Source organism: Amblyomma maculatum, chromosome 9, assembly GCF_055883805.1.
Source record: "Amblyomma maculatum isolate TAMU_Amacu chromosome 9, ASM5588380v1, whole genome shotgun sequence".
Classification (NCBI taxonomy): Eukaryota; Metazoa; Arthropoda; class Arachnida; order Ixodida; family Ixodidae; genus Amblyomma; species Amblyomma maculatum.
Genome location: NC_139352.1, coordinates 106287675 through 106300836, shown reverse-complemented (window position 1 = coordinate 106300836; position 13162 = coordinate 106287675). Strand labels below are relative to the sequence as shown.

Genomic DNA, 13162 nt, shown 5'->3' with positions numbered 1-13162 from the left:
TAGTATTCCGCTCAAGGCAGCCACAATGGAGATTGAGATTTTCTCTGACACGAGAGTCTAACACTGCTTAGTCGAAATATTATTTTTTGGGGACGATTCGCCGCTTTTGTTCTCGCCTAAAATTCCTAAAATTTACATAAAAATGTAACACGTGAGGAAATATTACTTTCCCAACATAAAAGTGCCCCCGCTTTATATTTTAAAATAATGTGCCCTCCTAAAGTCAATCGGACGCGTGCTGTTTGCTCATTTGGTTTCAGTAATGACTCCCATACTTGGCTACTGGAACATAAGAGGCATGGCGCAGCCGATCAGGAACCTGCTGGTACACGTGGGCGTCGAGTTCGAAGACAAGCGCTACAACTACGGTCCGGAGCCAGACTACGACCGCGAAGAATGGCACGGCGAGAAATTCTCTTTGGGTCTGAAGTTTCCCAACCTTCCCTACTACATCGACGAGGACCTGAAGATGACGCAGAGCATCGCCATCATTCGCTACCTGGGTCGCAAGCACGAACTGGCTCCAAGGTTCGCAGAGTAATAACTTGTTTCTGTTACGTATTCTGCCCCCCAAGAGCTGTTCGGTGTAGTAGTAAGCAGAAGCTAACTGTATTCTTATGTACTGAAGAACAAACTTATTTTCTTCATTACGCGTACCCGGTATTCTATGTTACAATGCTAACAAAATAAAATGCTCGGCTTTTACAGCACTCTGTCGCGGTCATTGGAAATATAAGGGACTTTAAACATATACAATTGTTGTTTAAATCAATGGTTCGGAACGTTATTGCTAATGCTAACAGTTTGGGAAATTTAATAAAGCGACCAAAGTCATAACGGTGGGGCACAACTGACCAATAGGGAGCTCAAAATATATGAACATTAGTAAGTCTCACGATTCGATCTGATAATGGCAGCAGCTGGCGGTTCACCTTGGCAGTTAAAGTTGGTAATGCATTTGCTTTGTATGAGACTAATGTTTGGTGTAATATAGTGACGTCGAGCAATTCCGTATTATGGATGAGATTCCAATAGATTCGCATGTTTTAGAAATAGAATGCAGGGAATATTGCTGTTTCCTGTTTCTATATTATTTTAAACACAAATCATTGTGCCCCCATTTAGAACATAACACGAAACTCTTCAGCGCACAAACATGCAAAATGAAAAATTTGTTTAATAATTGAAATATTTGCCGCGAACCATTCTGATCTTTATTTGTTCTTTTTCGAGAGCCGCCGCAGGCGACCGCATAACTGTAAATTCTCTCAGACAGAGTGATTCTTGTATTCTTTGTTTGTTTATGCTCCTTGCCCTGAGATGCGGCTTTATCATTTCCTTTGTCGCAGAATGTACTTCGAGATGTATCTCGAAAGATTGCAGCAGATATCACGTAGGGGTGACAATCCTGGTAACCACAAATGTAGACACTGGAGTTGCAGTTGAATGAAACTCTTTATTGGGCTGACTTGCGCAGGCAAAAATGCTAAGTGAATCGGCGGCGGCGATAACAGCAAACATGCTCTTCGGTCGTAGAACTAAGAATCCCCGTTTCACGCGTCTGCGCTCGATTTTAAAGCGGCGGCGAAAGATCGAGATGAAACACCAAACGATGACTAGCATACAGTAGAACATTGCAGAAAAGCATGCGCATGGCTGCAATAATTCAAGATACATCTCTCATCTTCCTTGGCTACGCAAATGATAAAGCCGCGTCTCGCGACAATGAGCATGAACAAAGAAATAGTGCAATAATTGCTCTGGGCGATAAAATTTAGTTATACAGCCGCGTACTAGTGGCTGTCGAAAAAGAACAAATTAAGATCAGAATAGGTCGCGGCAATAATGATGAATTAATGAATGAATATCGAACACAGCGGATATTGCCAGTGATTCGCTGCATTTATTCAGATTCTGGCTGCGTAATATGAATTTCACACATCACAGGCGGACACAGTAAAAACGGAGCAAATGTTTCTGAAGTACTTTGCGCTGTCCTGGTCTATGTTTGTATATTTTAAAAGTTCACTAAGAAGATTGGCATATACGATGCTATCACTGCCGTGTTACATTAGAGAACGAAATTTTCATTATGACTTTTTCTCTTTCCATTCTTTCTTTTCAAAGATTGTATGGGTTATGATTTCTTGCAGGGATGAAGAAGAGACTCAGGAGCTAGACCAGCTGGAGCAGCAGGCGCGTGACTTAGCCCTCAACCTGATAATGGCCGTCGCATCGCCCAACTACGAAGACAGCCGACCCAAGTACGAAGAAAAGATGGAAGGCATCCTTCAGCCTTGGGACGAGCAGCTCCAGGAGAAGCTCTGGGTCCTGGGAGAGAGGCTGACATACGTCGACTTCCTCCTGTACGAGGCACTCGACTGGAACTACGAGCTGAATGCGAGCGCGTTCGAGGAATTTCCGATATTGGTCGCTTACATGAAGCGATTTGAGGAGCTACCGAATATTGAGGAACATTTCAGCTCTGAGAACTACACTAAGTATCCGATCTTAGGACCAATGATTCCATGGGGGTTTGAAAAGGAATAATTCTAACTGTCTTGTAGCTGGCCTTCACAGCTTTTTTTTTTTTTGCACAAAGCTGCTGAATACTCCTGCTTCGGTCTATTTATTTTAGAATTTTTCAAGGCGGTGTTGAGCTCGCAAATCGGAATTACCCGACTACTGAGTACAAAGAGCGCTTGATGCGAAAATGCTAGCACTATAATGTAAGCGTACCCGATAATTCTAGTATTCAAACAATCCCTTCTATTTTAGTATTTACTAAAATCTCATACTGTACGCAAGAATGAACACTTGTACAAGCGCCACAGTGGTAGTGAGAAAGCAGTAAATGTTTCTCACAGAGGCAGTAGCAAAACAGCCACCGTTCGATTCGTATACGGGTTCATCACTACAGTCCGCAGATGAGTAAATATTCAAAGTGCCTTAGCTAAAGATAACCGGCTTGTGTTTATGCCTTATGGCATAAATCGAATTTGTTTTCTTCCATGAAACAATTGAGTTACTGAATATGCCTTTTGGTTTCTTTACTGCCATGCTTCATGTCCCTTCATACATTCCGTAATTGATAATGGTTTTATTTTGTTGCAGAGGAGGGAATAAAAGCGAGTGACGATTGTTTGTCCAAGGAAGCTTCATTTCCTGGCATACCTGAAATAAAATTGGGAAAACTATAAATTATGATCGTTTTCAAGCAAAACAGCGTTTACGAGGACATGATCGATTGGAGCAATTGGCAGGGGACGATGGCGAAGCATAATGGTCATATAGAATTATGGGAACACTGAGGTTTCGCCTTTAACCGTATCACGCAATGCAGTAGGTTACCATCCCACTTATATAGCCCCGCTGTAACTAAATCGAATGAACGCGAATGCGTGGCTTAGGGGCAACATGAATATAAGGGTCCTGACAAGTTAATTCGATGTCACGCTCCCACGTGAAATGAGAAGACCGGTTTGGAACCTCCTGCCAAGCGTACCCTCAGGCAACTATACGTCCCGTGAATGCTTGGCTATGTTAGTTGCCAGATACCATCTGCCAGTTCCATCCTCATGATTGTTCGCTCAAGGCGTCGGTGCCGACGTCGACGCCGTATTTTCGGCAAACGGAGCCTTTACTCCTATGGCGTAAAACGTTTGCTCTGCGCATTCTTTTTCACTAACAAATTGTGCTAGTCAGATGCTGGATACGACAGTTCAGAAAAACTATTTAAGCTTTCAGCCGATGATTAGGTTTTTACGTTCTCGCTAAAAAATCCGTTCGCTGTAACCTACGGCTTCACCGAAGCAACATTCTGTTTTCGTGGGGTGAAAGATGGCGAAAGGCCTTGAGTGTGCAGTGGCTGGGTGATCAGCATGTATCTACGAGTAGGGTTGACGAGAAGACAGCTGATGGGTGTCCTACCTGGAGTACAGAAACGTGTGTCCTCTAAAGAAGGGGGCTTTGAATGTTAATGTGCATGAATGAGGTAGATGTCGGAGCGGTGGTCTGGGTTGTGGCAAATAGGGTGAGGAGGCTATAGCTGTAGAGGACAAGCTGTCGGGCTAGCTGGTTTTCCATCGTTTTTGCAGCGCGTAGCCGGACAAGGACAAAGACCTTGTCCGGCTGCGTGCTGCAAAAACAATGATAGCTGTAGATGTGCAGTACTTTTGGGGACTAATGGGGCTATTTCAGGAGAAGTAAGACGCCAATAGCTTGCCCTTTAGGCTTAACGTCAAAACAAGTCGAGTTTTTATGAAGCGGGTGCTATCATTGCATTAAAAAGTAATTAGCGCTGCGCCATTTGAGCGTACACAGGGCTCGTCAGGACAGGAAACGCGGCGAAGGAGAGGTACAGTCGCAAGCAAAAGTGGTATACAACACTAAGCCGTTGACACTGCTCATAAAACCTGCCTTGAAATGTCATTTAGCGACAGCGTCAGGGACAGCGTTAGCGACACATGCATGTGGATAAAATGGGGCACCATCACTATTGCCTCAATCTCAGGTAGCTGTTGCTAAATGAACTTGGAATGCAGTTTTCCGGAGCTCCGCCACCGACTGAGTGCTGTATACCACTTTTGCTCGCAACTGTACCAGAAAGGAAATTCCGTACGTTGTCAAGGGATATGTGGACAGTCCAAGTGAGGCAACTGGAACTGTTGTGAGGGTGGGACGCTAGAAAAAGTGTGGTCATTGTTGGCAATGTCAGGATATTCACATACATGTCTACAATGAAGTACGCTGCTTAAGGTCACACAGTTGTATATTCTTAAGTGCGTATACTTGTTCACGAACAAGGCATGTTATCAATGCGAGACAAACCAGCGATGCTCTAGTCGAATGCTTTACAGACGCTTTGAGTGAGATGTTCTAATCAAGGACCATGGTACTGCGGCTATGATTGTGCGCCGCTCGCGGACCAGTTTGCATGACCGAATTCATAAATACTTGCATCCCTGAAGTGTTCGAGTGACGCGCATAATATGTCATACTATAGCCCAGACGAAGACAAGTCCCTTTGTCGAAGCATTGGTTCGGCTTGCGATCTGAAGCTCCCCCTCAACCCTCACTCAGGGATTTTTCATAATTTAACACATCATGCAATACTATACTAAAGGGAGAAAACGACAACATACAAGAACCAAAACAAATAAGTTTTTTTTGATCATTGTAAAAAAAATAATAATGGAGATATTTGAGGAAAAAATAGAATAAAGTACACATGCCACCGGTGAGATCAGAAACTGCAACCCTGAATTTCGCTTTAGGCACTTTACAGATTGTGGCACAATTGTGGCTTTCAATTTCATTAGAATATTGCGTTTTCAATGCAGCACCAATTCAATAATTGAGAATGTTTGCTACCCCCACTCTCGTATACTGCGGTGGACGCGCTCGTAAAGCCCTGTGTTTATACGGGTATTAAGTGTAGGGAAAGGGGGAGCTGCTTGATAACACTGTTCCAAAATCCTATGATAACAAAGCTGGCTGATGCCACATCATATTTACGCTAATTAGCCAACAGATGCTGTGGGAATTGGGGGCTTGTTAAATACACATAAAAGAAGAAAACGGGCAATCACAGCATGAAAAGCATAAAGGCATTTTATTGCTATTGATAAATGCTAATGAGTGATGTAATCACGCACATAAGCGATACAATTCCGTATGCTTTCCTATGTTCAGCGATATTTGTTGTTTTTATGTACATGTTAACGAGCTCCTGGTTTCCTATACATTTGCTCGCTGACATGCCTTACCATACCATACTGACAAGTAGGCTGCAATATGAAATAGGGAATTGTGTAATGCAGACTTCTTCAGCATTCTTAGATTGTGTGGAGCGCATATGTTGCTTAAATTCTGCCACTAATCCTTGCACGCCTAGTATATTTATTGTGAAAAGCCAGGAGAACGATCCGCGCGTCAGGATAGATTATGTCGTAATTTTCGTTGGGGCTCTTTGCAACATTGCGATGTTTTGGCTTCGTGACCCACCTTACCTTATCGTCGTCTCGCTGGACGGGAGAAGAAAGGAGAGTATGTTTCACGCCTCAACTCGGTGCGTAAACTTATCAATGGAATGTTTCCAATGTCATGACTTCCTTGCATACAGTTTCATAGTTTCGGCATTCGGCGCCCAGCTATTACCTTCGGCGCTGAGTTGTTTGTGGCGCCAGTGGTCATTTCACTCTTTTGCGTAGGCGTGACTTTGATCGGCACTAAATGATTACTGGCGCTATCGTAATCTTTAGGGAGAACAAGAGGCAATCCTAGGGAGGTCATCTTACGAAACAATTTAGCATGGGAAATGCAGTTCTATATATTAGTAAAATTTAAAATCCTGGCTACCTGTAATCGGCATTCATGTTGGTAGTTAAGAATTTAAGAGTTTTCATTTTTTGCTCGAGTTGAACGGTGGGAGAACCATTGGTACCCTGTTCAGAAATCATGCTAATTTAGGAGGGGTGTCTTGTTGGACTGTAAAAACTTTTATTTAGTGTTTCGAATTATTTTCTCCTGTATTCTGGAACATATCCACATTAATTTTAAGGAAGCACAGTTAGTCATGCAAGATGAATTTCTGTTTGTCCCACAGAATTTTGTTTTAAATCGTGCAGCTGGCAGTACAGCCCTTGTCATTATAGAGGTAAAGGAAACCTAGTGATGGAAGGTTTTTTATGGATATGCATGCTGTTCCAAAAATATGTTCAGCTGAAACTGAACCACTGCTTTTTTGGTTTGCATTCATAATAAATGTATATAAATACATTAGTTTGAAAAGTGTTCAAAGTGCATAAAATACGTTTTCGATGTCCGGTCGCTACTTTAAGGCGCAAAGGACTATTACGTAACGAAGTGAAAATACATTGAAAGTACCTTCTTTGTTTAACTGCCTCCTATGCATTTCGTACATTCCTGAGGAGACCAAGAGGGCCTGGTGCATCATTTAACATTTGCTGTTATTGGCGCCAAATTTTCTGACGCGTATTCCTTATAAAACTGTTTAGTGAAAGTTTTAAAAGAAATGGATTAGTCGCAGATACCTTGTTCGTTAATAATGATACCAAGGGTTTTATTTCTGTGGTAATTCAACTACGCTGATAGAAATCAGTCCCCTAAGTTATTTTGTTTCGAGCTGTGTGACTAAGATATGTCTGCATTAGCGATGAATTTATTTTCTTGGTGTTCTTAAACTCGTGGAAAGAAGGTGCTCGTGCAAAGCATCAAAGTGGGTTTGACCTTAATCCACAAGGTGTATAATGCTAAACAGCAATAAGAGGAAAGGTCCGCAAACATATATTCGCAACGAAGGTAAGTCATGATAGCAACCCCATCGTAGTTGTTGAACGAGATATAGTGCTTTGTAGCACCAAATATTCCTAGACAATGGCCTAATTTGGAAGCAACACAAAATTGTCTAATAATCGGATGTTCTACGTGAGCAGTAGTTTGAGGGAAATTGTCGATCATTAAAACAGCGTCTAAGAAAAATCTGCCTTTCAATAAAAGTAAACCGGATATCTACCCACTAATGGCACCGGGGTGAGGGGCAAACAATTGAAAAGGCGACATGACCAATGGGTATGCGGAGAATCCTAATTTGAGTTGCGCCTCTCGCCAGTGCTCTTGTCCGGGGCATCATTCGCTTCTTGTCTTTCCTCACGAGTAATCAGAGCCACAAACTTACTGCGGACAAAAAAGAATGTCGACGTCAATCCGATGCACGGCATAACAATAGGCAGGACTTCATAGTTGAATATTGCAGAGCAAAAAGCAGCAGCTAGCCGCCATGATAACGACTCGGTGAAGCCGGGCTCGTGAAGCTTCTGGAGTTCAGGTCACCGAGTTTTCACGGTCAAACTTTCAAAGTCCCAGCACGCATCAAACGCAGTATGCGGCGTCGTCAAGTAAAGTCCTCCCACAGTTTATTGCGTCTTGTGGTCGGGACAGATGATGGGACGGGAAATGGAGAGGTCGGATCAGATCTGGCAAACTGCATGGGGCAGAGCCGCATGATACGGAACATAAACCAGACGCACAGACAAGGCGCCGAACCGTCAAGAAAAGCGCGATGAGGAATGCTGGAGAACACAACCGCAGCCAATATTTCACTGGGGGGAACTTAGTAAAAGGAGAACATGGGCGACGGCGATGAGATGGTTTCTAAAATGGCGGCACGGTAGCGCGAGCGCTTCTGCTGTTCCCGCCACTACTCAGTTCTGTTCTTCCTTATTCGTTAGATCGTATGCGGCATATTTTCCGAAGCCGGTGGATTGCAGCCAATCTCAAGAAGGACGTTGATTCCCGTAATTAGTAATTTGCTCCTGCGAGTTATATGCACTTGTTGTAAGAGTTTCTCCCATATTATTTGCTTTCAGGTAAATAATGATGCGTGTCCTCTTTGTTTTTTTTTTTCTTTGTGCCTCTTTCAGTATGGGTCAACCTATTTACATCATCAACAGCCTCCAACTAGCCCTGCTTTCCAGCCTTTTGAACTGCATTTGCTTTCATATTTTCTAAGAGGTAGTCCTAACGTTGTACCTTGAGAGGCGACCGATAAAGAGCACTTATGAGGACAGTAAATTTTATCTACGGACAGTAAATTATCGGTTCGACGGTTTGTGCTTGAATCATGACACCGTACTCTAGGTCGTTCCTTGCCATCTACTGTCCTTCTGGAGGAATGACAGATACGGGGGGGGGGGGCGCACTAGTGCGCGATTTGTGTTTTTTCCTGGGGGTTTGCGAAATGGCATCTTCGGTTTTCCTTCCCCGTAATAATACTGCGTAAAGATAGGAAAATGAAAAGGTAAGTCGAATGGATTGCGATGGGCTCCACTTTACATGCATTCTCGCTAAAAGCCCGCACAGAGTATTTTTCTTATTTTCAGGCATGCCACGACACATGCTAGAGTAGGTCCGTGAGTATAAAAAAAGCAGCACTCAAAAAATTTAACCGAGATTACGATCCATTGTTCGAACCATTTTCCTCACGACTTCTGCCTTCATGGAAATTGGCAACGTACCTTGTAATCACTAATTCAATGTCGCTTGAATGCGTTGCGATAACGCGGAGTCATTGAAAACTGCGCTGTCATTGACCACTAAATTTGACCTAGAGGCTACACTGGTATTTCTGGCTGTTTTTACGCTTTGAAAAACATGATTGCCCTCGATAAGTAAAGCCACGTGGCTACCATGTGCGGCTGCTTGAGAGGCTGAATCTTTCGTTCACATGTCCAAATACCAAAGCGACCATAAGCGCAACAGTGGGCCATACAAGTAACGCATAAGCTGGCTAGAGCCAAATCGTAGATCGCTCATCACCTTCCCTTTAAATCATCGCTTATTTTGAACTTGAAGAAGGACACTGTAAAGCTAGTCATTTCATATTCCTATGCTCTCTGATCTTTAAAGCTCATCGCGATCACACACTATGCAACTGTAGGTCGTAGAACGCACACGGCAAATTGATACGCGATGGCAGATGAGTACGTGTAAATCAGCTCGAGCTGGAAACACTTTTTTGAAATGTAGGTATAAACAATGTCCTTGATCTTACCTTCTGTGGTTTTGTAAATAAACATTACCAAGGATGATCCTGGCGCAAAATGCCGTGTAGTCACATAAAGACGCGGCTCAACCCACACCGAAGGCATCGAAACGTGGTTTCAGAATTTTAGGCCTGAAAGCGTGCTTACAGAAATGCAATTTACGTCGAGCCGAATCAACTCGTCGCTTCTCAAGCCATATATTCTCTCTGCTCGACGAGGGAACTATAGCTGGCTGTAGAGATACACAGCGTTTCTCCACACAAGCGGTTGAATAATAATGAAAATGGACGTTCGGCGAAAACTTTGAAGCGAACTGCCCGCAGCATTGAATAAATGTTGCATACAAAGTTTCGCACCTGTCATAAAATATGGTGACACGTACGTGCTGGCATCTAAACGCGGTGGTCAGTCCGTAAGGGCATTTTACTGTGTTGAAAGCGCTGTGAGGCAGCTAGCGCTGCGAACGGACGCTTTTACGAACAGACCTCCACAGGGAGAAAATTTTAGATTGCCATTATCGAGCCCTATTGTCCAAAAAAGGGTGACCACCATAACAAACTCGCACTCGACAGAGTACCAGGAATTCCACACCGCAAATTAGAAACCGAAGCACAGCCGTAAGTGAATTGCGGCCGCTAACCTGTATGGGACAGGTGTTTGATATGAGCTACTTTGCACCAATTTCTTGAAAAGGTAGAGTAAATATAGACACGGACGACTCAGATAAAGACGCCTACCCCGTCTATAACTGTATCGTCCGCATCTATATTTTTGCTATGCCTGCAATGACTGTTGGGTACGGCCATTGTTTTTTATGTTACTCATCCTTGACTTGAGCATAATGCTTTCCGGAGTTTCTAACGCTCATTGCCAGAACAGCAAAGCCCAAACGTATGGTTTGCCTGTCCTTTCCTTTCTTTTCAGTAGCTTTTTCTCATTTGTTAAAACAAAAACGCGTAAAAAATTATATTCGCTGATTGATTAGCCTGCACTGTTATCAGAGAACGCCGTTTAAGAGAGTCTCGCTGTGTCCTTGTCTTTTTAGCGCTATGCACCAATCTAAGAGAGTAGAATTCTAGATGCGATCTACTAACACAAAGTCGCGCAACCGCATAATCGATGTTTAGGCAACAGCGCAAAAGGACAGAGACAAGTGGAAGGAGGTACACAACGACGACGCTGAACTTACAACTGTCTTTATTAGGAAAAACACAGATCAATATATACTCTACTCAATCAGCGCGCATGCGCAATGTCAAAAACATGCGTCAAACCCAGACGTACTTATCAGGATAAAATCAATTTCAAATCGACATGCGTGTGCAATGAGCCTTTAACTTTGTGAAGTAGGCTCATTTCTCTGGCTGATAAAGACACGGATGGTGTGCTGACACACCCGTCTGTTTTTCTGATGATATGGAAAGCCTCAGCCAGCTCTCTTGTGCGCCTGTCATTATGCGCAAACAACGCTTCTGTATCTACAAAAAATGGAACACATTTACATGAAAAGCAATGTTTGGCTAGGTTTGTGGCTTGTTTGTCTACTGCATTACAATGCTCCATGAGCCTAACGTTGATACATCGGCCAGTTTGGCCGATGTACGTTCGGCCACATGAGAGCGGTATTTGGTACACAACACCCTTTTGACACGGAACGTACTTACTCAAATGATTAATATTACACTTATGTCTATTGCGTACTTCACTCTTCCTTTGAACCTCCTTCCGTTGTGTACCTCCTTCCACTTGTCTCTGTCCTTTTGCGCTGTTGCCTAAACATGGATGATCACCAACTAGCCCAAACCTCCGTTCCGCATAATCGAATTCCCCGCCACATTTCATCGGAGGCGAAAGAAAAAAATATTCTCGTGGGCTCTCTGAACAGCACATCTAAGGCGGTGTCTATTGGAAACCTTAAAACCAAAATACATTCAAAACTTCCATTGACAGATTGGATAAGCATACCTATCTGTAAATTAATTCTTAAGGTGCTGAAAAAGTCGAACTGGCTATGTGCGGAGCCTCATGATACGGTGTACGCTGAGCAGGAACTTTGTTTTATAGTTACGCGCCACACATTTCTTGCATCGTCTGCTTGAGCTCCTCAAGATTTCTTGCCCCCGGCGGTAAACCTTTCAATCAATTGTAGCAACAGTAATAAAATCGTAAATCTAACAACCTCTCTTAATTGATGCTTTGTCATTGAGTGCCATCATTGCACGCCGGCTTTCTCCACGCTTGAGTACGGAGGTACAAAATGCATGCCCGTTTTTGTTGATGACGCACAGCACAGCCGCACAGTGCTTGCAATCGACACGACACTCGTAGCGGTAACCGTGCCTGGTTTCCTGTAACCTCCGCGGCCCTGTCGAAAGCTGACCACCGCGAACAAAAGTGGTCTTCATTGTATTAAACTGTAAAGCGAAACCACGAGTAAATTATTATGCCGATCGAACAGCACGAAGCCCCCCCCCCCCAAAAAAAAAAAGTAAAAAAAAAGAACAAGAAAACTAACATGCGATCACTCTTTTCCCAGCTTCTTTCGGCACATTCAATGTTTGGTTATGAGGTGTGACAGTAATAGATAACTGAAAAGCTTTGTTTACAACACCCAGCATTCTTCATTCATTTATTTGTTTCTTATTCTTCATCACATATCCCACTGATGCTGAGAGGAAATAAATATCGTTACGAAAAAAAGCTCCGCTCACTCAGCGAAATTCAAAGTCGTGCGCGCGGTTGTTCCTTCGCGAGCGGCGCACACTTCGCGGTGACGTCGACAACGTTCATGTTATAAACATGAGCATTCTCGAATAACCGGTGTCCTTTTGCCAGTATTGATGTTCTAAAATAGACTTAAAAACAGTTGATTGCCTTAAAACCGCAGAAATGGGAAGCCGACATACTTCCCTCCTGTACAACGCGAATGCAACCACACAGTGCTGGCCGCCTCAAGCTGGATGGATGGATGGATGGATGGAATATAGGAGCGTCCCCTTTGAAACGGGGTGGTAGCAGTAGCTATCATGCTCATGTTTCTCCCTATATCTTAATCATTGATTTAAAATGGTTAACTAAACCATCATTCTATGTATTAAATTCTTGTTCCTACATTACTAACATTATGTCACTTCTCTGCTTTTAAGCCACCAATCTTCCAGCCGTTTTTTGCCAGTTTCCACCGCCGCTTTATTCGCCCGGCCACTGTTATCTCTAAACCACAGAGTCAGGAACAGTGATTGCGCCTGCATCAACTTCCGGGTGGATACCATTGCATTCGAGTATAATATGGTCAATTGTTTCACTGGAGTTTCCACATACAGCACATGCGTCATCCTCATTGTTAAACTTCTTTTTGTAGCTTCGTGTTCTAAGGCACCCTGCTCTAGCTTCAAAAAGTAGGGCACTGCCTCTTGAGTTTTCAAAGAAATCTTCCTTCCTGATCTGCATTTTCCACTTTCGGTATAATTTCACACTCTGTTTTTTTTTCCATCGGATTTATCCAATTTTTACCTTCTGTGTTTTTCACCTGTTGCTTAATGCTCTTTATTTCTCCGTCCTTGTTACTAGCATACTTACTAGTTAGTTTCCTAGTT

The 13162-nt window shown here is 43.3% G+C and overlaps 1 protein-coding gene across 1 annotated transcript; it reads left to right on the top strand.

The window, feature by feature from the left end:
- The first annotated feature begins 262 nt into the window (after nt 1–262).
- LOC146180105 (glutathione S-transferase Mu 4-like) lies at nt 263–2567 on the top strand. The gene is made up of 2 exons (XM_084579936.1): nt 263–528; nt 2154–2567. The coding sequence occupies exons 1-2, from the start codon at nt 263–265 to the stop codon at nt 2548–2550; spliced, it is 663 nt and encodes a 220-aa protein (XP_084436062.1). The 3' UTR covers nt 2551–2567.
- The last annotated feature ends 10595 nt before the right edge of the window (nt 2568–13162 follow it).

Excerpts from the sequence above, each read along its gene's own strand:
- LOC146180105 (XM_084579936.1), top strand. The coding sequence starts at position 263 with ATGACTCCCATACTTGGCTACTGGAACATAAGAGGCATGGCGCAGCCG. Across the intron at positions 529-2,153 it reads AAGCACGAACTGGCTCCAAG|GGATGAAGAAGAGACTCAGG; the intron begins GTTCGCAGAGTA and ends GATTTCTTGCAG.